The 12,386-nt window shown below is 27.7% G+C and overlaps 1 protein-coding gene across 1 annotated transcript in view; it reads right to left on the bottom strand.

Moving 5' to 3' along the window:
• Positions 1-1,048: 1,048 nt before the first annotated feature.
• LOC123295803 (protein nubbin-like) overlaps positions 1,049-12,386 on the bottom strand; it is a 131,625-nt gene continuing 120,287 nt past the window's right edge. The window contains exons 6-9 of the mRNA XM_044877264.1: positions 5,445-5,560; positions 3,794-4,057; positions 2,024-2,423; positions 1,049-1,691 (exon numbers count right to left, since the gene is read on the bottom strand). Coding sequence (XP_044733199.1) covers positions 1,144-1,691; positions 2,024-2,423; positions 3,794-4,057; positions 5,445-5,560 — 1,328 coding nt within the window. The 3' untranslated portion in view covers positions 1,049-1,143. The remainder of the gene's footprint in view (positions 1,692-2,023; positions 2,424-3,793; positions 4,058-5,444; positions 5,561-12,386) is intronic.

Here is a 12,386-nt window from a genome sequence, read left to right on the forward strand (position 1 = left end):
CCCTGCTTAATAAATGAATGCCAACAGATAAATAATAAATTTTTAAATATATGTATATTTATATATATATATAGAAAATATTATATTACAAGAATGAACTTATAGTACAGTAAAAGATGTAACAAAAATCATGTAATTAAACCGCTCAATTTTTGCTTAATCTCTGATGGAAACATGTAAAAGCTGACTTAATAAATTAATAAATAGGCAACTTGTATTTCGTATATGTGACTGTTTGTCAAATAATCGAAAAACTCTTATACATGTATAACATACACGTAATGCAAGTTGCCTATGTAAATTAACAATTTATTGTTTACCTCAACTAACTCATAATTTACAAATGATATTTAAGCAAAAAAAATAACGGTTTATTTCGTTTTTCTTAATTTGTTGCATCTTTAACTGTACTATTTAAAAAAGAAAAGAAAATTAGTTCAAAAAGAAAAAAAAGAAACAGAATATATATGAATTATGTTCACATATGGTACAGTGAAATTCCTATGATTTTCTTTGTATATACAAGTTTTGATTTTTACAAAATTAATAATTAATAATAATTAATATACTATATATATAATAATTAATTAAAAAAGAAAAAAAGTCTTAAAACATTTTTGGTTTTGCGCGATTATGTTTGGACAAAAAAACAAAAAAAAAAGAAGAAAATTTTAAAAAAGATTTCGATTTAAAAAATTTGTTAATAGAATTACGGAATGTTTTTTATTTTTTAAATATTTTGTTCTAGTATTTGTTTGTATTTTATTTTTGTTTTACTAGACATTTAGGAACTTTGACTCCGTGGAAGACAGTATTGTTGAAAGTAAATTTGAAATTATACTATTTTATTTAAAACTAAGCATTCATTTTTAAAATCATACCGTTTTTTTTTTTATCACGTATCGTCTTTTTTTTTACCTCTGAGATCCAAATTGAAAGAAAAAAAAAATTAATTAATTAATTATGCCCAGTAGTTTCGAAAAATTTGTATTAAACACGTTTTCATTGGATTTAGAGATTGTTCTCTCAATTGCACTATCACTATTAACAAAGACTTCTTGTGTCTTCCTCTCGCTTTCAACACGAATTTAAAAGTGTTTTTTTTTAATCTAGAAAATGATCTGTGAAGAAATTAACGTGCCGTCATTCTTGTTTTCCAATATTTGGATTAAAACCATGCCCACTGGATGTGACCAACGATAATGGACTACCAGCTAATGTGTTTGCAATCGCAAACATTGCTCCGTTTCCACTACCCACTGAACACGGGGAACCCATTGCAGCTGTTGGTGGATTAATTCGTTTTTCCTTTTGTCTTCGATTACAAAACCACACTCGAACCACTTCCTTTTCCATACATAAATTATCTGCTAATACTGCGATTTCTTCTGATGTTGGTTTTGGATTTTGTACAAATGCTTTTTCTAATGCAACACGTACACTTGTTTCAATTGATGTCCGCTTTTTTCGACGTCGTCCAATTGCTTCTGGTGTTGTTAATGGATTACTTAATGAATTTGGATTGTTCATTGTGTTGTCTGCGTCTTCTAACCATTTTTGTAATAATGGTTTTAGTTTGCACATATTTTTAAAACTTAAATTTAACGCTTCAAATCTGGATATTGTCGTTTGTGAAAAATCATTTCCATATAATTTTCCCATTGCTAATCCCACATCACCTTGTGTAAATCCTGAAATTGAATAACGATTATTAGTAAAGTAAGTACAAGGAAATTTTATGTTATAATAAATATCCTGATCAAACCAAATATAGGTAATGTACATTGGGTTCACTACTAAATCAGAAGTATGTCTTTTTTAAACTAATATTAAAATTAATTCATGCAATAAAATGTAAAAGTAGCTATATTAAATTTTCAGAAAAATATCTTGTAATTAAAAAAATAACCACATATAATGTATTAAGATACGAAAGAAACATAATTCCTACCGGGTGTTCCACGACACCTCTCGTTTTGACAGAGCAGTTTTTTTAACAGTAATAAATGAATATTCTATTTACCTAATTTGATACGTCTTTGTTTAAAAGTTTTCGCAAATTGTTCCAATTCCTCTAAGTCAGTTGTCTCTTCTGGTGATGGTTCTAGTATACGTGAATTAGGTGTTTGTTTGATATGTTGTGGCGTTAAACCGCCACCAGAACTTGGCGTACTTGGTGTTAACATATTTGGTGGTATTGAATTCATATGTGCTGTATTTGTATTTGGCGGTGTTGTTTGATTATTTGTTATTGTTTGATGATGTGATGTTGGCGGGCCATTTGAATTTGGTGGTAAACTTGTATTTAATTGATTATTGTTTGATTGTTGTTGCTGTTGTTGCTGTTGTTGTTGTTGCTGTTGCTGTTGAGCTTTTTGTAATTGTTGTAATTGTTGGGCGGCTTGAGCGACTGCTTGTTGAACCTAGAAATTAATTTTATAACATTAATTATAAATTATTTAATAACTTCAATCTTTAAATAAAATAAGCGTTGTATAAAATGTGCAATATTTTTAAATCTTTATACATTAATAAAAAAAATTAAAAATAATGACAACCTCATCTCGAAGTAAAAATACTTTCAAACAATTTCCTAATGATTGGAAAAAGTACAGCTAAATATTTGTATTTGATACAAAATCACTGAAGTTAAATAAACAAAATCATTACTTCTATGAAAAAGGTTGATTTTAGTTTAAAGTCATGCATTTTATTGATGGAAAATAAAATTGTATTTAGTTGGAATATATAATCGTGTAAATAAAGCGAATCGATTAATTAAAAGATACTTGTGTTTGCTTTAAATAGAGGATTTGGTTATTATGTACACAAATGTATCATGTCTAGTCTATATGTGATTGTATCAACTACATGAAGATTGTTGTTACTAATGTACAGAAAGTTTGAAATAAACTTATTGATCATTTTTATAACATATAGCATATTTTTTGGCATATATAACATGCATCAGTAGCAAGTTGGTTAAGCTGTAGACTTACTACACTAAAACCAATGGTTAAAATCTGACTCGAAGATATCTATCTTTTTTTAATATACCGAATAAATCTGCTCATGTAGTTGTGACAATCACATAAGTATTTTGTTATAATATTTATAAGGGGTAGAACCAATCAAAAAAAGATTGTTTAAAACTATATTGCAGCAAAGAGAATATATTTATTTTTGTCTGAAAACAATGCGTAAAAAATTAACCCACAAAAAATGATTTGTAAATTATAATTATGTGCAAGGCATAACATTTATTATCGCAAACGTATTTTATTAAATAGCTCTTTATAAGTGATCAATCAAAATTTATTATTAATACTACATAATATCTAAATTTGTTTTATAAATGGATTCGTGATTTCAAATCATTATCATATTTTATTCGATTTTAATATAAAAGAATATCTATACAATATACAGTGTGTCGCATTTAAGATGAAGACACTCTTACATTTTTGTTATAATAAACAATTGTGAAATATTTCAAAGATGCATTAATTTTTTCCTTTAAGGTATTTAGTTTAATTGTACTATGTATGAAATTTGCAAATAATACATAAATATTGGCATGCAAAACATGCTTGGACAATAATAAAATAATAAAAGAATTGCATTGAAAATGATTTAGATGTAGTAAACAAAATGATTACAGACCTGCACTGAATGTGCAACAGTCCTAGATGGTAGATTTGATCGAGGAAAGTTTTGTAATAATCCCTAATAACAATGTTTTGATTATATTAAATAAATAATAAATATATTCTTTTAATAAGTTAATAATTACCTGATTTTGTAAAAAGAATTGAGCTTGCGGTGGTAGTTGGGATCCAGGTGTTCCTTGTGAATGCGGTTGAAACATGGCAAACTGTTGTAATTGTTGAAGACTAGCATGTTGTGATTGTAACGCTTGTAAACCACCTAATTGTAATAATGGACTACTTAGCAAACTTCCAAGTCCACCTAGGGCAGCTAATGTAGCAGCATTTACACCGGGACTTGAACTTGTTACATGTGAATTAGGTGATGAGCCTCGTGTTGGTTCCGTTACCTTTAATAAAAAGAATTCAAAAATCCAATGAAATTTTATTCCAAGTTTTTTTTATTTTCGTTTATATAAAAGTTTGTTTATTTATGTTTTTAAAAGTGGTTCGGCTGTTACGTGGCTAGTCAACTAGGCAATTTGTATGACGTAAATGTTAAAAAATGATCTAAAAATATCGGAAAAGCGTCAAAAAACCAAGATTTTTCTTTTTGGAAAGTACCGTAAAGTAATGTTTTATTTTGCATAAACCAAATCTGTGTTGAATTTTCTTCATGAAAAAATTTTTTTGAGGCTAATTCACCATTAGGTATTATGTTAAGAATCACAATTTTAAAATGAAATAATTCAAAATTTTGGTCCGTAAGAGGTCCCAAAACTGTGTTTATTGTGATCGAAGGAGTTTGAACTATCATTTACCGCAAAAACAAATGAATATTCACCGTACTTGCTCAAACAGTCAAACCTCTTTAATATGATGGTTTTGATTGTGATGGATTAAAGTAAGTAGTTTAAAAAATACAACATTATATATTCAAATGTATACATGATGTATTACATTGAAGTATAACAAGTTGCCTAACTAATGAAACTATATTACGCATACATTCTACTAATAATATAATACGTATGTCAAATTCTACATTAAAATCGCAAAACGCGATGTAAAGCTGCTTTTTTGGTATGTTATTTGGACACTTTAAGGGAGTGGGAAACTACTTTTGCAATCAAGAGATATCCTTTACATATTTTTGTAAGGATTTTACATTGAGTATGTGATACTGAACCTTTTTAAATAAAAAATAACTCCTGTAATTTAGTGCATTATGGACAAGAGTAACTAGTTTCTATATAACCTGTATTATTAGTATATATTAGAAATTTTTCCTGAAAAACTATTTTTAGTCGCATGTTGTTAGAAATACTTGAAGAAAAACAAGTGAAAACAAAGAAAATACTACTTAATTTAGTAATATGATGCAATTTATAAGTTATATTAAATGTATTTATATGTAGAGCCAATAATATGTTAAAAGTGTGTTATTTAAAATATCATAAATCACGCCACAAATACAACTTATGTACAACTCCCTAAGGAGTACATCACATCTCAAAACATAAATAAACAACAGACAAGCAAGCAACAAGGAATGAATTGAATGCATACATTCAATTGAATAAATATATATATATCTGGAGTATTTTATATCCACTTTATCCTATATCTATCCCAACAATCCATCCATCCCTTGTTTTGAAAACTTCAAATGTTTTTATTTTGATATTCATTCATTCCATTGGGATTGTTGTAAACAAGATTGTGAATTATTATTTATTGGGAACAAATGTTTTAAATTTTATATAAAATTATCATAAATATTTGTTATTTATTTACCAAATTTAATGCACCATCACCTCCTGCTCTATCTGAATCCATTGAATTGTCATCACGATTTAAATCACTATTTACACTTTGGTCGTCACCACTTAGGTCACCATTTAGATCTTCATCTGTAACAAAGATTATTTATTTTATTTTAATTATTAAATTTAATTTTAATTAATTTATTATTAATTTAAGAGTGAATTATTTTAATTGATTATAGGGTTTCTTTAATAGCCAATTTACATCCTAAAGGGTAAGAGATAGAATAACCCCTTAAATTAAGAAATTAATGCTCACTAAAATTTTTTATTTAAAACATTTCTTTCGAAAAACGCTCGCTTTTGACCCAAGATCCAGTTGACCTATGTTGCTCATTTACGAACTGATAGACTAATATCAACAAGACTGATTTTAGAGCACCTATATCATAATTTTGTTTGTAGCATCAATATTTTTAAGCGTTACAAACTTAGGACTAAACTTATAGTATACCTTGACATATTTCATATATACATGGTATTATAATCAGTGGCCAATCATCAGTACATCCTGTAAAAATGAAAAGTAAAATTCTATTTTGTGAGTTAATTTAAAATCAAATTTAGTCAATTCATATTTGATATTTATGTCAAATTTCTTATATATTATACATTACATTACATTATAGTAAAAAGTCATTGACTGTGTTTATTCTTGCAAAGTGCATGATAAGCTCCTTGTAAGTATATGAAAATATTGTAAAAAATTATATTTTTACAGGTCCTTCTTTTTCATCCACTTTACTCATAGCATCATCGCATCGTATTGGAAAGTGAATGTGAAGTTGAAGGGAAGAAGTAGTGATCGAACAAGTACCATACTTACTCTATGGTAGGCATGGCATATCTTCTTAAAATTACATTCCCTCATCTATCCATATATTATTATTGAAGTCAATGATGCACAAGTAACCAGATTTACAATTTTTTACAGACCCAATTTTAATATTTGTTACATTTCATATCATAAAATATCTCCTACAAAAGTTAAGTTGCGGTATATGGATATTTAATTTCAAACATTGAGTACACGGTAAACAAATTTGTTGTGGATATCATTTTGCCAATATCGGTGTGCACGTCATAATTTACTGTACTTTATTGAGAGAAAAGTAACATTAGTAATAGTTATGGCGGACGAGTCAATGCAGTATAGGTGTCGGTTGGCAAAGGTATTGATGACAATATTTCTGTATACATACTTTTATGTGTCTGTAAACTCTCAAGCGGTCACAGTTTAAGGATGTATGAGCATGACAATAATGTTTGATTTAAAGGCTCAAAATTTGTTTGTAGGTAGTCTTTTACTCAAAGAATATGTGGTTAAAATTTCAGCTTAGGTATCCGTGCAAATTTTTAAGAAAAAAGTCATTAAAAATCGATATAAAATACATTGGCTCTTATGGAGGAATCTCAAAAAACGACATATTTTGGAAGTTTTTGATAATTTTCATTTGGAATGAATGAAAACAAATTTAAAAAAAACTTTTTAATAGAAAGTAAACATATTAGCAATGAATTAGAAAAGAAAAAAACTAAGTGTCACTGTCCATATAAGGGATGTAAGAGCAGGGTAGATTAAGGGTTGAAAGTATTTTTATCTTATTTTCAATTTTGATGATGAATTTTGTTATAACTTCATGAATGTAGACGAAAAATAAGAATAAAATTTTTCGATATGTGTCTTGGTTTTCAAAATATCGAAAGCTAAATAAACAAAATTTTCGATATTTTGAAAATTAAACCAGATATCGAAAAATTTTATTCTTACTTTTCGTCTTATATCGTCAAGTAATAATATAAATTTATTATCAAAATTGAAAATATCTATTTTTAAATTTGTGCCCCCACTACCATGCTCATACATCCTTAAATCCGATTTGAATAAAATTTAGTACCAAGAAGGGTTTTGGTTTTTGAAAGGTCAAGTTCGTTAATGACAAAAATCGACAGATAAACATGGAGTAAGGGGGCTACACAAAGTACAAAAATTAGAATTTTTTTCAAAATAAAAAATATTTTTGTGTTTTTTTATTTGTTTTATGCAAAAAAGTACTTTTGCGATTTTTTCTTTAAACGCTTAGTTTTTGAAGCGCTACTTATTTTTTTTACTTGCGTGGTGGAAATTTGACAACACAGACTTACAACGAAAATTCGAATTTCAAACTTAGGCTTTGAAGTTATTTCTTAGTGAAGTTTAGTAGATAAATTGGATCATAAATGAAATGAACTATACTAACAAAAAGAATGTTTACAGTGCTGGAATCACAGCTTCCAGTATAGAGTACAGTGCTGTATTCTTGTACAAACTGCATGACACATTATGATCCTGAAGTAATGATAACTGGTTATATCATCAACACCCTATAAGAATTTCACACTGAATGATTCAAATAGCTTTCTATGTATTCTAGATTCTATATTATTATTATGATTATTAGAACATGAGTGGGTACATATTGTAAGAGAGTGAATGAGTGCGTTCGATGTTGGTACCTACCACGTTTTGAAGGTACAAAACTCACTTTATAGACTTTCACTGGTCACTCACTACATATATAAACCAACTTGATCATAGTTCACCGACCGTGAAAATAGCTTTTTAGGGGTTGTTTATTACTCTAGTGCTAGAATGTAGCAGCTACCTAGTTTTTTTTTTATAAAAAAATATCACAACTTGCATATGTGATGGAATTTAAACATCTTTTATTTATTTATTTTTAAAATTAAGTATTCAATTTAAATTATTATGGTGATTGAATTCAAATTTACGATAATTCAACATAAAAAAAAGATAGGCAATCATAGGGGCTATCGACAAAAGTGAAAAACTTAAAACTTTGGTATAACATGAATAATTTCATAAATTGAAAATTAAAATTAGCTAAACACGGTCACGTTTTGCTGTACTTTTGTCTGATGAATTATTAGTTGCGTAAATAAAAATTAGCTCAAGTCGTGAGGAATTCCACAATGCCCAACTCTTGACTAAAAACAGGCTAGAGAAATAAAATGATAATTTAATTTCTTTTTATTTATAGGCAATTTTATTACAGATATGATGCACAAATTACATAATGAACAAAATGAAATCTTAATATTATTTCTCTAGCCTGTTTTTTCTTAAGCGATACATTTTTTGGCTGTGAGTCTATTTTTTAGCCATCATGGTAAGCTTGAATTTACTTAATCGAAAGATAATATATTTAAAGTTTATCGATAATTGTAATTCAACGATGGTCATTTTTGACATCTATTAGGTAGGATAGATGAACATTTGAATCATCAGTACAAAAGCAAAAGAGCCATTTCCTTCGGCAATTCTCTTAAAAATTATCGTATAATGAAAGTGGAAAATTATGTTTGAAGATAAAAGTTTTTGATAGAAAAAACACAAACTTCTGCTAATAAATTCTTAAATGACGAATAAAATATCACAATCAATTCTGTATTTTGAATATAATTGAAGAAGCAAACAAGAAAAATAAATGTGAAAAGTGAATAATATTCGATAACGAACAATAGCTACGAACAAATTGACGTTTATTATAATTGATGGGCCATTAATGTGCTAATTTCTATTATTTAGAATCTTTGAAAAATAGCATCAGGCAGGCTTGTTATATGGCCTGGCCTCTGTTTGTCTACATATAATTTACTATGCTTTTTTTTCTATTCAAGTCATATTTCCGAAACTAATTTATAAATTATAACTAGTAAAACGTCCATTTTATTAAAACCAAAAATCACCCCTTTTTTTTAAAATCAATTAATAGCAAATAAATAGCTTTTTTGATTATAAAAAAAAAATACCGAACAGGGTTAAAATTGTTACCAACTTACCGTTACTAAATACTCATATCCGAATCAACGATTCATTTATTCTAAACACGCGAAAAACAACATATACTGAGGGTGACTGTCAGTTTAGTTTGAACTAACAAACATTCAAAAATCGCTTACGTCATATCATGATTGATGACGTCAAAGTGTGTGTATGTATATCACAGTAACATCATTCGAGTTACATTGTTGTTAATGTGTTTTAACCCTCTAAGATTAATCTACATAAGCCAATCATATTCAACCCTAATCATATTTTGTGTCCTCTCAAAGGAGTTTTTATACATACAAAACAATAAAAAAACATCCCTTATGTGTATTGGAGGGGTTTTAAAATTTGTGCCATATTTTTTTTGCTTGATTTTAAAATGAATAGATTTTTGATTTATTTTATATTTTTTAAATTTTATATTTGTTTTTTTTTTTTTTGTTTTTTTATATCTGATCCAAAATAGTCTCTTTTCAAATAAGAGAAAATGAACCACGAAATATATTAAGTGATGCTTCAAATGAACGTTAAAACCAGAAAGCTAATAAATATTTTGATTCACACACACCCTTATTTGATATTGATAAATTTGAATAAATCGAATATTTATTTTAGCTGTTTAATGTTTATTGTATATTCTCATTTACAGAATGTAACTAATTCATTTATGTTATGTAGTTTGTATTTCATTACAAAAAATAAGGATTTTAAAAAAAAATTAACTGAAGAGATTGAAGAAAGCACACTTTCCCATCAGAAAAACTCAATCAAGGCCTTGTTATTCTCTAAAGAAACAAATTCCAGCTTTGTTGAATTGAGAGAGAGAAGATGATATTTAACTTTCGCTAATACTAAAATCAATTGACAACAAGTGAAAACAAACAACTGACTGAGTTAATTGTTGAAATACTATGTATAGACACTATTGATTTCGCAATCGTTTATTTTCTTACGTCATGTAAGTAAAGAAAGTTAGTCACTATTCCCATATAATACATACTATATAATTTGCGCCTAATTTTCACCGTCACGGCGACAACAGAAATTTTTTTTAAATAAAAGTCCTATATTGAAGTGTTTTTAAAGATATGGTTTATTATATAACAAGGCTAATTTTAAAAAGATTAATTTGGAAAAGACATTAGTTGAAAGCATGAAGAGTATTTTCCTATAAAGAAAAGCTGCACTCGTTTTTCCATAAAAAAACATTTAAAGTGATGAAATGAACGGTAAGTCTCAAATTTTTTCATAATTTCATTTCTTTGGGAACGTTTACGGTTTCCCCTTATGTATAAACTTGTTAATAATTGTTACATAACATATGAATGTTTGGTACAATTTGTATGAAAATTATAAAAATGACAATATATATATATATATATATATAAGATTGTATTGTGATGAGGGAGCCTTCGAAGAACCCATCATATTCACATATTTCTTGTTCGTAACTACACACATCATCTGAATATTACTACAACATAACAGCTTGTTCGGACCAACGATCACTGTTTGATATTCAAATCATGTATTTGAAATGTTCGATTTTGTAAAAATACATAACAAAAAAAAACACTGAGAGAGAGAGATTTGCTTTTTAGTTGTTCGGTGCTTACAAAGAAGAGCTATTGTAAAAAAGATCACTCACATATCAGCCGATGCCGCCGCTTACTACACAAATAGGAGGTAGTCGGACGTATTATTATAATAGCTGTAATGTTTATGAAATGGATTCATATGTAAATTTTGATTCAGCTGTTATTCAATCAATATTATTTATGATATATTTTATGGTTCAAAAAAAAACACATCTTACGGAATTTGTTTTTAGAAAAGATTTTTAAACAACACATGTGTTTAAAAAATTACAAAGGAATAGAAGTTAAAATTCTATTTATTCGAAGTTAAATCATTGACTAAACTCGAAAGTATTTTCCTTTAAGGATCTTATCAAAAATTACATTTTCTTAGGATTATCTTTAAATCGAGTAAATACATTCTTATCAATGCCCTTTATAAGCTGGGAAATTTTAATACCCCTTTTTTAAATATTTAAGTTGAAAAAAATTGCATTCGTGTCTAGAACTCGAATAACCTAATTGGTACAGCGCTTGACATGAATCCAAGAAGTCCGGGTTCGAGTCCTGGTTCGAGTGTATTTTTTTCAATTCTCTTTAATTAAGTTTTTCTTTTGTTTTCAATAATTTAATAAGGTTTTAACTTTAATTTCTTTTTTTTTTTTAAATTTTCATTGACTAGTTTTGGATAAATCTATGAAAACATATCACCCATCTACCATTTCACCATAAAACCAATGTTAAATTATGTCTAATTTTGAATTGATTTAGACTTAGTCCAACTTAGTCATATAAATAATTTCAAGCTTTTGTATTTAAAATTGCTTTGGTGCTTGTACATCCTTAAACAAATATCAGAGCTAGTGATTTGAATGTTCGATCCGTTTCACACACGTTTACGAATGTAAATAACTGTATTTATTTATACAAGTTAGCTGTAAACGACCAAATATGTAAATGTAGAATAAAAGTGATTTTCGAACAGGAGAGAATATGATTTTATCCCAACTATCAAAAAATAACATATGACCAAAATGTATAGTCAAGCTTCAAGCTTCTACACATCTAAATATTTGAGATCAATGTACCTACAGGATAGTTCATAAGAACTTCACAACTGGAAATTTTCATGTTCACCCAAACCGGAATTGGGATGTAACGCATAGCAAGAAATCTTATCCATTTTTGAGTTATGAATTTTTCAAACTATTTATAGTTTTTAAAAATATATTTAATTATTTAATTCTTCGTATATTCTTCGAAGTTCTATTAAGGGTCTATTTGGCTAAGTGCTCTGAACCATTGCTTCGAGGTCCGATACTCGAGCATGGCCCGCTAACCTCTATACTCACTCACTCATATTCTTCGAAGGACTTTTTTCGATGTGTTAAGAATAGCTTCTTCGTCGAAATATTTTTGCTATTACCTTTCAGCGTTTCCTTCAGGAAAATTACCTTTTTCTACCAAATGACGATGTACATTTAAGAACACTTGTTTTTTAGGA

This window comes from Chrysoperla carnea, chromosome 3 (assembly GCF_905475395.1).
Source record: "Chrysoperla carnea chromosome 3, inChrCarn1.1, whole genome shotgun sequence".
NCBI lineage: Eukaryota > Metazoa > Arthropoda > Insecta > Neuroptera > Chrysopidae > Chrysoperla > Chrysoperla carnea.